Genomic DNA, 20,413 nt, shown 5'->3' with positions numbered 1-20,413 from the left:
TAGGGATGTAGAGAAAAGGAAATTCTCATCCAAAATTGAAAACGAGGATACAAATGCTGAGAACAGAACCACCGAAAAAAATTGTAACACTGTACCTTAGCCCCACCACTTTGGTTGAGTCCGTTTTAGTGTTTGAAATTACAAGTAAATAGTTGATCCTCCATTTCTGTCATTCCTTGATTAATTTTGTTTGAATATATGAACATGTAACTGAGTGTCAGTTCTATCCAGGGCAGTATTTGATACCAAAATGTCTTCATTACACTGGCTGAAGGTAATGATACTTAAAACAACCACCTGTTTCTAACGTTTGTCGTAAGTAGGCTTCCGTTTCCTCAAATCTTTTTGGCCACAAGAAGAAAATAAACACGCATAACGCTTCTACATATTTGTTTTCAGTCAACATAATACGGAAGCAACGTAACACCTTCTATACATATTTCGGAGTCACTCCAGATAAAGTGTGAGCGAGCGTGTGGGGGGCGGCTGGAGACGCCAACCCGGGTCAGAACTGCTGAGAGGTGGCAGTCACACTCCACCACCACCCAGCGGGGTGTCCATTGCACCACTGTGATGTTTCTCCCTATTCTACTTTTAGCCTATGGAAACTGGGAGGTACAATGGAGACAGAGAGGGTGGGTGCTCTCAGGAAAATAACAGCTTTGGTGGCACCGCTTGCAGGGGTCATCCGTCTGCCGCTAAGGGAAGGGTGTGAAGGGAAAGTGGTGAGCTACTTTAATTAGTGTGCCCAGAGAACTAAGCACATCCAAAAACGTCAGCTTGGCATCCTGGATGACTACGTGTTGGAGCACAGTGTTATGTAGTAATAAGGGCAACTGTTGAAAGGAGTACAAAACACAAACATGAGTCCCATGCAGGTGCGTGCTGGCAGGCATAAACCGATGTTTATAACAAGACTGACCTTCAAAAAACAGCAGTGACGCAGGTCTCCAAGGCTATTTGAGTCTTTTTTTTTCTCAATCCAGGGCAAGACAACAGCAAAATTGGCACCCGTAACATTTCAGTTAGCACTTAGCTGACAGGTCGCTTATAAATAAAGCAAAGCTATTCTCCATGCTTGAATTAATAGAACGCATCGAAAAGTTCACCAGGAAAATAGCCGCTTTAAATGCACAAATATACACTCGGCGTAAGCGGCACCTGTGAAAGACGGCCACAACAGCATCTGCACAAATAACAATTTGGTAGCAGATGATTTCTTCTCTTCAAAATCAATTTAGGCTAGGAGGTCTATGATCAAAAGGCACACATACACGCACACACACACGCTAACACACAAATCACAAACATGATGTGTATGCATAACAGGGTTGGATTTTTTTCCTATGATTGAATTTATTGCAAAATATTTCAATCTTCTAAAATGCTACTTCACAACGAATAATTTATTCACATGAACTACAAAAAAACAGTAATATACAAATAATGAAGCACTGATCATTGAGGGAACTGGATGCAGCTGCAATTATGGGGCAGTTTTACTCGTGTCAGTGTTGCACCATATTAGCCTCTGCAAAGTGCAAACAGCAGCCTCATCTTTTGTTTCGCTAAAATCATTCGAGTGAGTATCCTTGTTATCCTAGCTTGATAGACATTTGGAGTTTGCCGATTTGTGAATCAATGTCAGGGGACACAGACAGAATTCCCACAAAGGTATATTAATGCCTTCCTGCCTAAATTGTAGTGAAAGTTCATGCATGGCATTGTAATAGTAAGTGTACCTAATGGTGTGGCTGAACACACAGTATGTCAGCCCAAGCGTGAAGGCATGGACAATCCCATCTCTATCAGCTGTGACTGTATGTGAGCATATTCTTGTGTCCCAGCAGAGCCTGCCACGTTTCTAACATCCATCCATCCATCCATTTTCCGAACCGCTTGATCCTCACTAGGGTCGCGGGGGGTGCTGGAGCCTATCCCAGCCGTCTTCGGGCAGTAGGCGGGGGACACCCTGAATCAGTTGCCAGCCAATCGCAGGGCACACAGAGACGAACAACCATCCACGCCCACACTCACACCTAGGGACAATTTAGAGCGTCCAATCAGCCTGACATGCATGTTTTTGGAATGTGGGAGGAAACCGGAGCACCCGGAGAAAACCCACGCAGGCCCGGGGAGAACATGCAAACTCCACACAGGGAGGCCGGAGCTGGAATCGAACCCGGTACCTCTGCACTGTGAAGCCGACGTGCTAACCACTGGACTACCGGGCCGCCCCGTTTCTAACAGTCCCATACTGAAACTAGTACCTACTGTTAAAGTTACACGTTTGATGGCATCTAACTGGTTTCTGCGGTGCCGGCATGTTCACACGTTCGCAGCACGACGCGTTTGCCTCCTGCTGGCTCGGCAGTGACCCCGCTGGCAGATGATGGACTGCACAGTATTCCTGAAGGAGGCCTAAGCTTTTATTCAGTGCTCGTCAAACTGGAGGAAAGGATCTTTGAGCTGCCCATTATAAAGGCTTGATTTGAACAGGGAATAAAGAGGGTGAGCGAAGGCAGCCGACTGCTTGCCCATCTGCTTCCTGTCCTAGCGCCTTTCGAAACTAGTTTTACTGCTTTCTTTATTAAATTTGCAAGACTTTGCTTATCATTACATTTTATGTTGCATAAGCTTACGATGTATCCTTCCTCCCTATCCTTTTGTAGCATATCATAATGACAAACCAGCACTGAGCACCCCCTAACCATCTCATTTTAAGGCAGGTGTTTCCACTATAGTGAACAGCTGCTATATCAGCGTTCATTGTTCGTACCCTTGCTATATCGCAGATTTTTAAGATCTCGTTGAATGGGTTTTGAATGTCCACGGGCAAATGCGAATTTGGAATCGTACTTTCTGTGCAGCACCACAGTGTGCTGCAACAGGCCAGGCAGCACTAAGGTTTGCTGGAAAACATGCGGCATAACAGAAGTAGTAGCAGAAAAGGTCCCCACGAAGAGGAGTTGTTGTTCCAGCAGAGCAGAGAAAATATATGCCTGGGAGTAAATTACTGCAACGTTTATGCAAATTTCTGTTAGCCCGTCTACAGCGATTTGCATTCTGTGTTGCCATTAAGCTACCGGAACCTGCTTTTTGTAATTATAGGCTTTAGTTGATGTGGGAGGCGTAAAATATGATAAAACTAGAAGAAAGTTTAGGATAGGGTCACAAGACTGACTTCTTCCTGATGACACTTTTTGTTTTCTCAAAAAACAAAAAGCACTTCAAAAGTATTTCAAAAAAATTTCTTTATCTGGCCGCAAAAATGTAGGAAAATCCATCCATCCATCCATTTTCTGATCCGCTTTATCCTCACAACAGTCGCAGGGGGTGCTGGAGCCCATCCAGCCTTCTTCGGGCAGTTGGTGGGGGACACCCTGAACCGGTTGCCAGGCAATTGCAGGGCACACTGAGACAAACAACCATCTGCGCTCACACTTACACCTAGGGACAATTTAGAGCGCTCAATCAGCCTGCCATGCATGTTTTTGGAATGTGGGAGGAAACCGGAGTACCCGGAGAAAACCCAAGCAGGCCCGGGGAGAACACTTAAACTCCACGCAGGGAGGCCGGAGCCGGGATCGAACCCGTGACCTCTGCACTGTGAGGTTGAGGCGCTAACCACTGGACCACCGAAATCAAGGATGGTCCTCATGCCGTGACAAGGATTGGAACCACGATTGCTGCGGCCACAACACAGGATACAAACCACTACACGATCATGACCTATGTAGGAAAACTACATTATCAATAAATGGTCACACAAATGCACTTGCTGGCAAAACCATATCAGTGAATATAATGCCGGCTGCTCAATTCACGTCTCCTTGAAGTAGAAGTGTGGTCCATGTGGAATTAATTACTGTTTGCACGATTACAGATATTTTAAATATTTAATTGTATCTTTAACGACAGAGCAGATTTATCTCTCAAAAAAGAGGGTTGATTACAGTTGAGTCAGTGATCCATTTATCAAAGATGTGGCATTTTCAAACATGACTTGCAGTATTTCTCTGCCGTCACTATGTCATGTCACTAATATATTTTGTAAAGTGAAGGTGGGAGTTGCAAGGAGTGGCAGTAATGGGACATCTCCATTTCACTGTGGGAGTCTCGTAACTCTGATGGAATGGGAGGACACAGCTTTACTGTTTGTTATCATGTCTAACGGTTAAATAATGCTACCATTAAGACATAAATCACGGAGGAAGGCATGACATAGTGACCTGCTATCAAACATAGAAGCTTAACTAGCCTGCTGTTGCACAGAAGCAGCAATGTACACATTCTTAAATGTATCATGTGTTATGAATGGTAACGCATTTAGTTCCATATATGTCAATATGATCTGCTTGTAACAGATGCTTGCTCAAAGAGCCATAGCGCTTGCAGCTCAACGATCCAAAACCGAATTCTGTGCTCGTCCGGATCACCGTTGCCTTGCTCACAAGCAGGCAAAATGTCAAAGCATAATTTATGGATGATGTGGGATTAAGGGGGGCACACCACCTCAGACAGGGATATTCCCATAAATGAAAGGCTGTTTCAAAATATCAAAATAAGAAATAAGGCCAAAGCGCAACCTCAGAGGCTCCACTCCTATTTTGTTTATAGTGGTAAAGGCCCGCGTTCCGTATCCTTCAACAACCGTAGCTTTTGTGATCAAATTGAAATACATTATCCGTTGTGGATTTTGAGGTCCCTCTCTTTGAACTCACAAATAGAGTATGCTTAAAACGACATATGCAGCTCACCACTATTACCTATTAATAGCTTAGCCAGCGCAAACTTTGAATGTGTGTCTCTGCTTTAGATTTCCAAGAACGAAGCAAAATGCAACTGCGCTGCAAAACAAGGGTAGAAAGTATACTGTTGTGCCATTTGACCAGACTTAGATTTTGTAGCATCTGTGGAAATCATTTTAATGAGTGCTTTGTCTAACCTCAAAGTTGAAAAACACGTTCCCGTTTCCTCGCCAAGCCGTAACTGACAACTGCCAGAATATCATGCGCAAACACTTCACAAAATGATGCGGTCGGAAAAGTTTGCAAACGTCGGCGGCCGGACACTGTCGAAATAAGATGAAACAAGAAGCCCTGGAAGAGCAGCAGCTGACGAAACGTCCTTCTCATCATTTTGATGACGTTAGTGCTTCGGCAGTACTTCCTAAGAGCTGTGGAAAGGATTGGCCAATCAACAGAAAACTGAAGTAAAATCATTTCGAACTGCTCTGGATGAAGACTGGACTTTAACTATAATTTGCTTCCTATCTTGTACGCCATATCATCCCTACAGTACACAGTTTACGACATAGTTCCTTTCCTTCAGCTGTGCCCTCACACGAATTTACACAAATGCAGTCATTGGTCATAATTACAGTAAATAATGGCGTGAAAAAAATAAAAACACTCATAGGGCAGAAATGCCAAGCAATCAAGTGAAGAACAGCAATCGCGGTAAGGGAACGTGGCTTCCTGTGCCGCGTGACGTCACATTCTTATGCTGTTCATCTCCCTTAAATGTCGTATGTTGGGCACCTCAAACATGTCGGTGACGTGTGTTCCTGGGAATAGCCATCTAAATGTGTTCTTACCTTGTCTGCAGCCTAAAAAACACATCACGTGTCAAGCACTTCCACCAGACGACCAGTCTGAATAAGACTACTTCACAAGAAACATTACCGAGCACCTCCTTGGTTTCTGTGCAACAACGTCATTAGGTGCCCTTAATGTGCACTTTTGCCATTTGCTTTCGAATTGACTCACATCTGTTTGCAACTATTTGACCCATATTGCACATGTAGAACGTTCAGGATAATTTAGACCCCAATCTGGGTCCTATTTTGGAAAAATATGTCTTTGAATGTTGCATATTTGTTGCAGTGAGAAAAAGTGATTTACTTTTGAAGAATCGTGTCAAAGGGCACATGACTGCTAACATGCTGAACCACCAACTGACAACTGATCGTTGTCTATTCCAAACAATCACTTGTGAAGATAATCAGGTGAACTACAAAGAACTGGAGCTGACAGAGTGAAGACGCAAAACTAACCTAATAAGCATTAGCCAAGTTTTTGTCACTGGCTGTTCTTTATTTCCCTGTAAAGCCACAATTCCTCTAAAGCAGTGCAACTTAGTGTGCTTCCGATAGAACAGAACAATAAATGCAAATGAAATCCCCTCTGCTAAGGAGCAGAGCACAGCAGTGTGCTGAGATGATCTGCAAACAAGATTACTGTTATCATGCAGCATTTAAACTTTTGTTTTCTTCTTTCTTTCAGACTCCGAGTCAATTGTAACATCAAGAGACAATAGCAAGGCCTTTTCATCAAGCATACCTTGTTTTCTTGTAACAAACGTGCCAATATGCCAAGCAGGAAACATCAAATCTTGTCCCATTCCTCCTCCTTGCACACAATTGCTTTGCTTTTGCCGTTTTAACACTGATAGGATGCCCTATTCTGTTTGTTTTCGTTTTTGTCGGGAGATTTTACCTGGCGCGGCGGCTTACCATCGGAACGTCATCAACTTGCAAATGAAACATCAATTCAATTATGTTTGACTACGTTCCACTCATGTTCACAGGTAATGGCACAAGAACAAACATATTCAAACATTTTCCATGAGTCTATTTTCCAGTATGTTGGATGTTATGAGCCACTGCGTCTGGTTACTCAGTATGAGACTTAGAAGTCAAGCAATATTTTGGCTGCAGACAGCCCTGCTGGGCCGGAGAGCCCTCCAGACGCTATCACCTTTCCAGCAAAGGCTTTATGTTTAAGAAAAGTTCACATTAAAAGATCGCTTGAATGTGGACAAGTGGCAGCATCCAGAAGTCTGCATTTGTTTCCATGTTTCTGCAACACTCGATATTCTTTAGTTCTGGTTTTCATGTTTCATTTGTCAAATCACGTCAAACCAAAATTCAATGGTTTTGTTGAATGTTACTACTTTTCAGTACACGAGCTGTGCACAACTGCCAAATGTAAATGCAGTGTAAGTAAGACCAAAAAATGGCAGATGAGTTTCTTGATGAGACTTTCTGCAGTGTGTTAAAAAAAAAAAGAAAAAAAGAAACACTCTTGTTTGTTGTCTGAGCAAAACGATCCGATGTAGTCCTATCAGGAATAATAATTTCGTTAACTGATACTTAAATGAAATTTTCTTAATTCAATGTGCCTTGAACATGAGTAGGTGTTTGTGGTGCGTACCGTGATCCAAGATGATGAGTTGAGCACTGGATTGAATGTTTCCTGCATCATTTTCAGCCAGACATTGGTAGAAACCTTCATCGGATTTGACCAGGCCCAGAACCTGTAGATCGTGTTCCTTCTACACAATGCAACAAAATGGGGAAAAGAAGGGAGAAAGTTACGCAAAAGACTGAAGCATCGGTACAATTCTTAAAAAAAAAAAAAAAAAAAAAAAAGACTATCCAAAGACCAAATGTATGTTTTATGCCCTGAAGTGCTCAGAAACATTGGCAAAATTATATATATCTTTTAATTCCATTCAGATGTACGCAGAGGTCTTTAACTGAAATGATATATTAAAATGAATGACCTCTATTCCTGAACAGAAAAAAATAGAGCAGGTTAATTCTGCTTTCCACTTCGAAATGGTGACAATTGAAAACATATAAAATCACTTTATGATTATATGGATGATCTTGTTTTTCAGGCAGTTGGCCAACTAAATTTGTTATTCAGTGTGTACACACATTAAAAAAATGTGACTGCAAGAAAATGTAGAAAATTACCACCAAATAGGAAAAATGATCTTACAATAATTTTGAAGTAGTCGCTTGGAATAACAGTGTCGCCATTCTTCACCCATTTCACGGTGGGGGCTGGTGAACCTGTGACTTCGCACTCAAACACGATGTCCATGGACTCATGGGCGTAAATGTTGGCTGGCTTCTTTGCATATTGGGGAGGAACTGTGGAAGATAGACAGAGCGAAGTGAAAAGACCAAAAAGAATGCTCCTTTTATTTTGAAGCATATGCAGTTGTCAAGTTACGTGAATTTCAATAGACGATACGACAAATCTGACCAGGACTCTGTGCTATGATCTTTGGCAGGAAATGAACAAAGCCGAACAATGTCATGCTGCCTCCTCATATGCCAAATTCTCTGTGAAAGGTGAGCAGAAGAAACAACTCTCTAATCTAATAGTCCACCTGTCACTTTTCCAGGCAGATGCTACCACACTAGAAATTCTGCTTTAAGGAACCAATGTCCTTTCCTTTTTCTTGACGACACAACGGGTACAATAACAGCAACCCTGATATCATTGCTGTGTGTCAGCATGAAATGCAAGCTGGTTGGTTGCGATTCACTTGCACTTGGATACACATGCCTCCTGGTTCTGGTAATGAGGAACAGAAAGGAGTTATTTGATCTTCCCCAGCCAAGCAGCACCCCATCAATCAGCGGTGCAACAAGGTCACAAGGGGCACGTCCTCAGTATTAGAATTGGACCGCACTGTACATGCATGTGAGAAGAGACCCCAAGACTCACAGTGCATGGATGGGCTCTGTGCTTGATTACATTGACTGATGAGGTAGCGGGCTCACTTTTCAGGAGACCCCCAAAATGGCATTTTTGTTCAACCATTAACGTTGCATCGTAAAAAAGAGCAAACTATTTTCAACACCTTTGACTGGTCGTTAATTTGTAAAAATAACATTCACACGTGTGGACTGACCAATAATATAAGTTGAAGAAATTGTGACGTATGAAGTTATCCTGCAAAAAGTCTTGACCCGGTTCAAAAGTGTGTCCTTGCCTCCCAGTGTTAGGTTTCCCACTAAGGTATGATAGAGTGATTTCCTTTTTGCAAATCTAAAAATTTGAATCTAGTTTGTTTTTCCTTTTTGGTTCATGTCAGGGTCCGTTATGGCTATTGCTCATCAATCATGCATATTGGCGAGTGTGTGTGCTCCGATGAGAGAGGATCAAAGTGACTGTCTAGCGATTTTATGAAAAAACTTTTATGACACATTTTTTGGATGATGTATTGACAGTGGAAAGCTTGAGATGTTAACGCTTTGGGATATTTATTTATTTTTAAATAAACTAAAGCATGCTTTAAATGTCTCCCTACCTTTTTCCCTGACCTGTCTGGCGAGTTCCTCGGTCTCCATGATGCTGTTCACGAGTGTTGTAACAAACTGCTTAAACCTTCACAGAGAACATTTTTTTGTTTTTATACTGAGCGTAAATTACACACAATTGGACTCTGTTTACCGATTAGGTGACCTCTGAGGGCAAATGATTGCACTGGACTGTATTTAGTGGTACCAAGAGCACAAGGGGCTGAATATAAATGCGCACCACCTTTTTAAGATTCATAATTATTTAAAATTTTGAAAACCATGGAACATCTTCTTTCCACTCCTTAATTATGTGCTACGTTGTATGAATACTTTTTCAAGGCACAGTAGATAGCAGCAGACTCACTGTGTGAACATTCGGTGCAATAAAACTGCTACAACAACCCCACATATTATGGTAAAACGGAGAGGGGGGGAGGGGCTAAAACGACATGATGTGACATCCCGAATCCATTTCCTGACCTTCAAAAGCACCAACTCCATCTCGTCGGGATTTTTATCTTTATGTTCAGTGTGGTACAAAGGTATCAGAACAAACACACGTTCAAGATGGGGGTAACACGAGGAGCAACCAAGCAAGCAAACGTGGGTGGCGATACCTGATGACTAGCTCGCCACATTGCAGTCGGAAAAAGACATCATCCTGCTCTGTAAACATCTGTTTGTATATTTGTGAGTGAGTAACAGGCTTCCCCACGGCGATATGTGTGACCTGTAAATAATGTCTTTCACAGTGTGGTGTCCCTTGGGTGTTTGTTTCTCGACCGAGTGAGTGAGCGTTTATATCAAGTGTACGTCAAGTTACAGGCATCTGTTTGGAAGGTCGGGACTCAGTTTTAGAAACAACTTAGTCCGCATTTTGTAAATAGATGCAATATCCTCAAAAGAAAGAAGCGTGGTGGGAGTTGAGGCTGCTTGTGGCAGCAGAGCCATCTGTGAAAATGAATAATATTAAATTGCATCTGGATACTGGCGGTACCGTTTGTGTGCGGGGAATTTTCGGTTCTGTATTTGCATAACACATTTGTGTGTGGCGTTTGTACAGCGACTTGTTTAAGTACGGAAACAGATTTCCTGCATCCATGTTGGAACAATCTGTAAAACCACAAATTATGCATATGTTTTTGTGTGAATGTGAACCCCCCAGTGAGACTTGCCCATGTCAGGTTTTAATGGGGACCGGTACCCTGTCTCTTTCTTTATCTTTCTCCATTTTGTTTTTCCACTCTGTCTCCCATTTTCCTGCCACTTAATCTCACTATAACCCCTTGCCTATCTCTTCATCTCCAGCCTCCACTTCCTCCTTCCCTGTGAGCAGATATGTATCGTTTTCTTTGAGGGATGTTTGGAACCTATTGGACCGAGCAAAAGTGTTGTGATCATGCATGTCCGTTAAATGGTAGTTTAGGATTTGGCGTAATTTGGCTTGTTTCCGATGACCAAAGGGGGGAGAAATGTCCGTACATACAGTGCAAATAAAAAGTCTACACACCCCTGCTAAAACATCTGGCTAAGATAAATTCCATACAAAGGTATTTCTACCATTCATGTGACCTATAACCCATACATCCCAATTCATATAAAAGGAATCTTTTTCATAGGGGAATTCAAAATAAACAATTTATGTACCTGTAATGTGGCTGCACTCGTGGACACACCATTCTATAATATGTGATGTGGCTGTTTGCAGAAACAGTCACATTCTCAACTCAACTGTATTTGTAGAGCACTTTCAGACAGCCATCGCTGCATACAAAGTGCATTCAACCAGACACATTCAGTTTGGCGGCACAGTGTCTGACTAGTTGCAATATTCACTTCACACTTCTGAGATTGGCGGTTCTAAACTGGTCTTTCGCCATCTGTGTGCCGTTCGCATGGTCTCTCCCTCTTGGTGCAGGCTTTCTCCAGGTAATAGAATAGTACGGTTTTCTCCCACTTCCGAAAAGAATGCATGTGCATTTCAATTGACCTTAGGTGTGTGTGTGTGTGTGTGTGTGTGTGTGTGCGCCCTGGCGACCAGTTCAAGGTGTACCCCACCTCTCGCCTGAAGTTACGTTGGGATAGGCCCCACCCGATCCGCGACCCTAAATTGGATAAGCAGTACAGAAGATGCTTGCGATTGCCAACAACCAGTTAATCAAGTGGATTAGAAGATGGATGGATGGATGATTGGAGTATAGAATATGCATGCGTGGGTCAACATTCAAACATGTTAAATGAGAGTCAGCTGGCACCTACCACCATTTGATGCGGCTCTCAATAATTCCAAATAAAACTGAGGTGCTCTCGTAGGCTTTCCTTGAGATGTTTTCTCACAGAAGCCTGACCGTTTTGTGCGAACATTGAATGCTATTTGGTATTGTTCAGAATTCTCCACAGTGACTAAGGCCCCAGTTCCAGCGGGAGAAAACCAGTCCCAAAGCAGGACACTGCCACTGTATGTATGGTGTTCTGCTGACTCCTATACTGTATAACGTTTGTTTGGATGTGATTAATTCTGAACAGCCACATGAAGTTGTAAGAGGCTGTGAAGTGTGCACACAACATGACCCCAGCTGTGTTGTCTGGGTTAAACATCACATTGATTGTGAAAAAAGTTGTGAATTTATTTCTCATCGTCATTTTTTTTTTTTTACATCACAAATAACCTTGCATTTAAACAGGGGTCGAACACTTTATATCCACTGTATATAGGGAAATCGTTTTGAAATCCAATATCCCAAGTGTGAATTGCTAGGAGGGTGATGTAAAGCGGTTTGGAAATGTGGTCAATAAAAATTTGCTTTACATACTGTAGTCTATGCAGGCACATCAACAGTCCACATAAGGCCACAAAGTAGGAGCTCAAGTGCTCTTATGTGCTTTTCCGCAAATGGCTCCTCAAAGCGAGTGGTACCCCAGCTCAAATTGTCAAGAAAATCATTCAACCTGGCTCTGAAAAATAAAAGGCTGCCTGAAAAAAAAATGAAAAAGTAGCTGTGTTTTTTTCTTCTCTGACTGAGCAGCAAAGCAATGTTTGGATTAGCAGGCCTCAGCAGGCTTTGTAGGTTGCAGTGCTGGTAATGAAGACATGAAGCAGATATATTCTGGCGACTGGAAGGCAAACAGATGGAAAAAGTCAGTTGTTCCTGCTGTGACAGTCTTCTTGAATTACTCTTTATGAATATTTGATTGTATTTATTGTTCAGTGTCTTATGTGATGTCTGCTTATTGCTGTGTTAATCAATTATTTATTGGCGAATCTTGACTTCTGGCTCATGGATGATAAAGAAGGCCTTTACACTTTATATAAAGGCATATACACCATGAGGACAAAATATTTTCATTGAAGCCATTAAAACAAAAACTATGCTATGACCACAAACAAAAACTCAACATGAAGGGCAAATGAATAAAGTAACATAAAATTAAGAACTACTGTACAAAGAGGCAAATGTCAAAAAAAAAAAACATTCAGATGAAGAAATGTATTGTCATTACAGTATTTTCTAGAAACGCAATATTGCAATTAATCAAAACTATGTTTAGGCTCAACGATTACAAAATTGGCATCATTGATTGAATAGTTTGAACAATCGTGAGTTCAATTATTACCAAAATAACCATGATTCATATTTTTTTCATAATCAAGTCGCCTTACTTTGGCGTATTCCGGCCCGATGGTCGATGCACTGCCTCGGAGGTGGCCTGCTTGGGGCGACCGTCAGAGAGTGATGACGACCGAGCCATGCTTTCACATCTGAACGTCTATATTAGGTCTGCAGATGTTTTCGGCCAGTGACATCATCGATCAGCAAACTAAGACATTACTGCAAAAATCTTTTTCACTCAAGCGACGTTCTGTGCTGCCATCATTAATAACCAAAGGTTTCTCAGCAGGTAGGTACAGTCAGATTTTTCCAAATATTATTTTCCCCAACATTTTTTAGTTTTTTTTTGGTGGAAGGGGGGGGGGTGTCGATTTCCCACCCACCATTTTCCATGAATTGAATGTTTATTAATGTTTTTGGGGAGATTTATTAGGTTTTAATTGTTATATTTTACCAATACATTTCAATGCCCATCAATTATATGCAAATATCGGCTATTTTATGGCCCAGGCTGGTCCCATTCCCCCGCAAATAGTGGGGGTTTACTGCTCAGTAAATAAACAATTTGTTTAAGTAGCTGAAATGGACTGGTCCATTTCCTGATCGGATCGCTGATCGTTTATAGTTGTTTTTCAACTCGCTGATCAGTTATCCTGCTCATGTAAAGCCAATGCAAAACATTCAATGTTTTTCTTTTTCATTAAAAGGTGATGTGATGGTGAAGCAAAGCTGATTGTTTGGAATTCCATTCATCGTCATCCCGTCATGGCAAATAACTGCTCTTTTGCACGCTCCCCTACCATAAAATGTATACCTTTTACCATATTCAAGGTAAAAAAAAAAAGCTGGAGACTCGAACACCTTTCGCAGAATGGACGCCATCTTGGTCTGACCACCAGTCAATAGCACAGTGATTGTGAATGGAACACGGAACTGTAAATTTCTAGATATGTGTAAAAGAGAAAGTGTGCACAACTAGTGACTTGCATAGCATTACAAAAAAAAAGTGGATTTCTTAGTGTATAATTTAAAACATTTGAGAACCATGACATATGTGGGATCGGGGAGTGGGTTGTTTGGGTGTTTCATTGGGCATCAAAATGAAAGTGTTCTCTGCAACTCTAGTCTGACAGTGACAAATGTCACCTACATGGCCCTGGTGAGTTGCAGATATTGCTTTATCTGAAAAGAATGGGTGACAAGACTCCAAACAAGCCAGTCAGTGGATGACAATCAGACAAAAACACCTCCCTGCTGGTGATGATAAGACCCACTGAGGATATGGAAAAGGCGTGTCTGTCGGGGCAGTTCTTCATCTGATTTGTTTGCTTTAAAAAGGTCTGTGGAAAGTTTTTCCTCTGTATAATTTCTGTAAGATAGATCACTTTTTCCAAAATACCAATCGGAATAGCACTCCTCATTGTAAAGTTAAAGGGTTTTGCAACACGCACAGGACAGATTTTTATACCAATTGAGTAGGACTAAGAACCCTTTCCTTAATATGTTTATTTTTTTTATTTTTTGCTTTACATGATAATTTCATGATAACATAAGGATTTGGGAATCACCCACCAATTAGCATGTTTAAAAGAAATACCAACTTATGGATGTAATCAGAAGATGGAGCCATAAATCTATTTAGATTTATTTTTTTAACTAAAAGGTCGATCGCTGCTATTTGAGGGGGTGAGGGCCTGGCCAGGCCGACAAAAAGCAAAAATCCATGTATAACTGACGACTTTTGAAATGCACTGGGCGAGAGAAAAAAAATTTTTTTAACCCCCCAGATTCTTCAAAAAAACCTTGGCAAACATTCAATGTATGGAAAAAAAAAAGATAATATAATTCTAAAAGGTTCTTTCAATGACCAAGCCAGTTTCCATTTGCTTGTATAAACTAGAAATGTGTTTTCTTGAGCAGCCAACATTACGCATCCAATTCCAAACATATCAAATAAAAACGCCAGCAAGTCACCATTGGAAAAATAATGTGTATAAATTTCATTTACAAGCACAGTTATTTCTTGGGGGAAATGGATCGATGTTTCAGGGAGAAAATCAATGCTACAATCTTTTTTCGTCATTAATTTGGTCTGGGGTGGAAAAAAAGCTATTTCTCTGTGTAGAAAGCAACTGTTTTAACTTAACATAACGACGAATGCCTTTCAAATATATCGGAGATCAATTTCTACACACATGTAACATCGGGTCACGGGTCAGGTCTTAGACGTGAGGGATTTCAAGGAATTGAAGTGGCAGATCGGAAGGCTCAAAGGCAGCCAAGTCAGATGTCCTCCTGCTACCTGATCCAATTTCCCATTACTGTCTCTTTTAATCGCAGTGTCTGACAGGAAATGATGAAAGGGTGTTGAAGAGGAGAGGAAAGGGATTTGTGAGCAAAGGGATGGAGTCCTAGCGTGATGTGGCTTTGTGGGAAATGGGGTGACATTGCGCGACAGCCTCAGGGTGTTTCCCGATTTAACTGTTGCTTCACACCAAACTGATGATTTGCTTGAGAGAATAAAATACCTGCACTGATTATCCCCCTCTCCTCCCCCCAACATCAAAAAGCAGCTGTTTCTTAGCTGATCTGCAATCATTGTCCTAAATAAAAAGTGAAATGCATTAGGTGACAAGCATCCACATGTGATAATTGCCTTATGCTCTCAAGCAAATCATGCCTTCAATCAACAGTGGCCAAGTGCGGTTTGGCTCATAGTGACTGAGCTGAGTTAACTTTTGACTCGTGGGGAAAAATGCTCTTCAAAATGAGGAACAATTGCACATCGTTTTCTGGGCAGGTCATCGAAGATCTTCAAGGTTCTACTTCATCTTGCATTTTTTGCAGGAGGAGTGTACTGTATGTACTGTACAGCGTGTACTGTTTACTCGTTGGCCATAGCAGTAAGCAGAACTGCATAATGCAATGAGACAATGATACTACACAATACCTTGATCTGTTTAGTCTTATAGACGCAACAAAGTCAGTTTGGATTGAAATGGCTAAAGAGGTATTGCAATTAAAGTTTAATACTGTGGTTGTCGTTTGTGTGTCGCAACGTCCTTCCTACGTTATACCGAAAGAAGGTTCTGATAATGTCGGCTTCATTATTATCTCGTACCCTGAATAACTGTGTGACCTGGAATATGGAAAGTCAAGTGACTTTAAGTGTGTTGAGGCTACCTTGCACAGTGAGTTGAGCCTGGCCATCAATTGTTGCATTGGTGTGTTCAGCCACACAAGTGTAGATGCCAGCGTCGTCCTCTGTGAGATTGGAAATCTGAAGGCTGCCACCTCCAAGCAATTCCCTGCGGCCCTCACTGGAGAAAAGAAATAGAGGAGTGAGCAATAGAACAAAGTAAAGACTGCCTGAAGTTCCTTTTCTCACAGTATTGATGGGTTAAAAAATCACGGGCTGCCCACAGTACAATCACAGATTTTTCCACATCTACCAATTTAAGTCGAAACTGATTCCAGCCTTTATTCCCTGAAGCATATTGTTAGAGAAGGTTTCAGCCTGCTATACTCCCCGCTGGGCCATGGTCTACACCCTTCCTCTTATCCTCCCATTATCAAGCGCAACAAACGTATTTGCCGCTCCCCAAACCACGTTTGAAATTCTCTTTCAAACATGAAATATCGACGCAAGGTTTGCACATTGAGATGCGATACCTGTCGATATATGAACTTTACCGATACAATGTAGAAATGTTTTAGGCGGGTATTAATCTGTTTCAGTGTAACACTGCACAGCAGTAATGAGTGCATTGTTGATACATTACCTCCAAAAACATTTTTTTCATCAGTTGGTTCACCCAAATGGCACACATCAACCAAGTGATAACAGCAGTCGAATGTCAAGAACAAAAATGTTTTCATTCACTATTGAGATGCGTGCTGCCTAAAGAAAACACAGACCAAAGTACGGATGCTTTGCCCTGCGCCATATTTAGTCATTATCCTTGAGATTTTGTGCGCCCAAAGTCACTGCTGAAAAGGCTCCCTGAAACTGTATAATGCTTTTCATTAGTCAAACGCCACTGAGTAGTCTTAACGTTTTATTCTCAAATATTTACACCAGCTCTAGAAATACACTCACATGGCTTTCCAGTGAACCACTGACCCTACATCGTAAACGGCAACCACTTTGATTTCCCCAATTAACCGAAAAGGGCTGTGGTCGAGCTAAGGCTTGATTCAATAACCAACCACTGGAGCATCGGAAAGGAAGATTGGGGGCGGGGTGGAGAAAAATACACATCAATAGCTTACATCCAGAACGGTACATTCAGAGAGAGAGAGAGAGAATCAGAACAAAAGGAAAAGGCAGGTAAACAGGGATATTATCCAAATGCTGTCACAGAACGTTGAAATAGCTGAGGGATGCAGGTTCTGACTGAGAGAAACATGCATCCAGTGAAGTGTTGCAGGTTGATTTTTTTTTTCTTTCAGCAGCTACAAGGAGGGCCTCCACTGCAACTCTTTTTTTTTTCTCCCTGAGTGGGTAACAGTCAGTGCGGGCACTCGAAACGCTGTGACCATCTTGACAGACAACACACTGTTCACTTCAGCACTGGCCATGATAGTTTCAAAGCGCTGACAGGGTACACTCGGCATGTTAGATGAAAACAATTATCTTTCCACCAAAGTCTCAACTCCATACACTATGAAGCCACAATATTCTGACAACTTTCACCATGCCCTCTGGAACACTCTACCACAACACATCCGCAACTGTACTGACCTCCAATCCTTCAAATCATCCCTTAAAACTCATCTGTTTCGCAATGCTTTTAATACCTTTTAATCTCTTTTACCCATTTTGCTTTTTGTTCATCTAAATGTGCTTTTGTAAATTATGTATGCTTGTTTTAAGTGCACATTTTTATCCTGTGTTTTAAGCTCTAGTAAAGTGTCTTTGAGTGTGATGAAAAGCGCTTTCAAATAACATTTTTTATTATATGATAATATCCAATATCAGAACTGCATAAAATATTGTGCCCTTGCAAAAGTATGTAGGTACAGAATTTACTGATCCCAGACAAATTCTGGTTCACACAATGGTTATAACATTCAGAGAGATATTCATTTGACATTGTGTTTAGCAGTCTGGATAAAGTTGACAGTGGTGTTGAAAGAGTCACGTGAATGTCATCACATCACATCTCTCTGTTCTTCTCTCAGGGATATCCACCCTCGTAAGACATGCATGCCATGTCAACAAGTACATTTATCCAACACAATTCTCCATAAGAAAAAAAAAAAGGCTCTCTGAAGGCAATGGCAGTCCCATACAACTTTGGAAAATTGATTTTACGTGCGAGTGTTGACTCAGTCATCCCTAACACAAACTGGTGACAAGGCCAGGACATCTCGGAAAACTATGCAGCCTACTGTCATTGTGATGGGTTGCTGGTTGGGGAGGGGTCATGTTTTTGGAGCGCAAGTGGAAGGGGTGTAGAATAAGAGCTGTCATTAAAAAAAAAAAAAAAAAAAAAAACGATCAAGTAAAACCAAGAGTTTTTGTGTAGTTGCCTTTTCTTCTTATTCTTAAGAGGGACATATAGAAAAATTGACTTTACAATGTTTGTGTGCAAATGTTTGGTTCCCAGGAGTGTCTGCTCACCCATTATGAAATTAAACAACCTTGTAAATCTTGCATAATTTGCCTAATTCTGAAAATGTCAGCATGGGTTGTTCTCCATTGACACATTCTTGTAATTAACCACCCCCACATCAAGTTCCTCAGCCAGTGACTTGGCACCCTGGCTGGCCAAGTATCCAGAGCAAAATAAGCAAATTGATGCGGCAGCCATGCCAAAGTCAAAAGGTAAGCAAAACTACAGTGAGCACAGATTTACGTTTACCCAAACTATAACTAGCATTAGTTTCTGTTGATAATAAGTCATCTTCATGAGTGCAGGGAGTATTTGTGTTTAGCAATGCGTCACACCGCCACAGTAAGTGACAAGTGCAATTCTGTCACTTAGTTATGAAATGCTGCTGGGGTAGGGTGGATCGGGTTACGTTTGTCAGTGGTGACCTTGGCAAAGCCACATACTCACACTCATTTTTGCATCGCTACATTTTTAAAAAGTTCCACTTTCAGACAACTACTTCTTGATGCACATTGAGCAGCAGAAGCCCGAAGACAAGTCATGAGCAAACTGTATCCATACCCATGTGGGCAGGCGTCAACTTGCTTGCCTTTATTTCCAACACTCGCCTCCAGTGATTCCCAAACCGCGTGCCAACCAATTACACTTCATTGGTCCGCCCCCAAATATGTTTTACTACAGATATGTTAATTGTTCATTTTCCATGGTCACCACATATAGTGACAGATAGACTAACTACATGCTGTTTCACTGCGCGGTAGAAACTCTCTCACCAGTCTTTTATGATTGTGTCAAATTTTGTTTGAGATTCTCCATTGCGAGACTAATAAAGGTTTTTTCTTATTTATCGTGAAAGCGAGCAGCCACAAGAAAAATGATCCATTTGTATCTAGAAATCGTCTTGTGCGAAGCTACTTTTGTTGTGCTCTTCATCTGCCTGCTCCCCTTGATCCCACCATCCTCTTCCAACTCCTCTTATTGAGCATGCTGTTCTGGATGTTGTCATTCGTGAATTTCTTTCCCTTTCAGGGCGCTACATAATCGGAGGGACTGCACTTGACAACCACAGAAGGTTAGAGTTATTCGTTAAGTTGTCACTTTTCGCTGCTTTATAACCCAAAGAAGTTCCTGAAGAAGAAGAATCCTATCTTGGTCGTATGCTGTTGTGTTAAAAATGTTAGTGCGTGCTGTTATCTTGCTATGTCGTATAGCTTGTGATTATCTCCAGGTTGTGTCATGTACAAAATGTGTAAGTAAATATAATCATCGTGTAAAATATGCTGAAGACTGTCCTATCCTTCAAGTCTGAATTGCCACTGGAAGCACAATCTAATCTTGCTTTTCATGCATAAATAAAATGTTGATTGAGGATAAACAAAGTGGGTAACCAGCCGTGATGCCCCCCTGGTGCGGTCACAGGGTTTGGATGTGCTACTAAGCTGCGTGTGTTCAGTGGAAGGCTGATGATCTTAATGTACAATAGTGACGCCCACTGAGTTCCTACACTTGGCATGACGGGTTATTTTGTATGTTTACAGGAAATTACCTCCTTACATCATCCCGAGACAAATACACAGCACACCCTACCGGCGCTATGAATACATTTGCACTGATCATCTGTTTCGCTTCATCTTATTGAATTACATTTTTTTGCTGCACAAAGAAAATTGTGTCAAACAGATGTCGGAAAGAGACAATTTTATTTTATTTTATTTTTTGTGATGCACTAAAATGCATCCTCCAAGTATCTGAAGTTCCAGCAACTGCTCCAATTATCTTGAAACATTTCTTTGTTGCTTCCATCCTGATGTGATGTGTTTCAGAGAAAATGTTATTCACACTAAGAAGTGTAACTCTGTTCTGCAATTATTCATGAAAAAAAACAAACCTCGGTTTCAACATGCGCATTCTGTCCTTGCCAGAGTACCACCAATTTAACTTAACCCACCCCTCTCGATTAACTCTCTTTCACTTACTGTGTATGTGTGTGTGCCCGGGCGCGTGTGTCTATGCATGTGGAAAAACTGAAAAGTTCAAATAAGTGCAAAGACAAATCTTCAAGAGCGTTACAAAGCCGT

At 41.4% G+C, this 20,413-nt stretch overlaps 1 protein-coding gene across 2 annotated transcripts in view; it reads right to left on the bottom strand.

Moving 5' to 3' along the window:
- The window catches only part of neo1a (neogenin 1a), a 155,716-nt gene that overhangs the window by 44,590 nt on the left and 90,713 nt on the right, over window positions 1-20,413 (bottom strand). For both annotated transcript variants that reach the window (XM_086106542.1, XM_086106543.1), the window contains exons 5-7: window positions 15,901-16,037; window positions 7,791-7,945; window positions 7,218-7,338 (exon numbers count right to left, since the gene is read on the bottom strand). In XM_086106542.1, coding sequence (XP_085962668.1) covers window positions 7,218-7,338; window positions 7,791-7,945; window positions 15,901-16,037 — 413 coding nt within the window. The remainder of the gene's footprint in view (window positions 1-7,217; window positions 7,339-7,790; window positions 7,946-15,900; window positions 16,038-20,413) is intronic.

Source organism: Hippocampus guttulatus, chromosome 3 (assembly GCF_054856545.1).
Source record: "Hippocampus guttulatus isolate MCC_2025c chromosome 3, RoL_Hgut_1.0, whole genome shotgun sequence".
Taxonomy (NCBI): domain Eukaryota; kingdom Metazoa; phylum Chordata; class Actinopteri; order Syngnathiformes; family Syngnathidae; genus Hippocampus; species Hippocampus guttulatus.
Note: the sequence above shows the minus strand (reverse complement) of the source record. Positions and strands in the feature narration are given on the sequence as shown.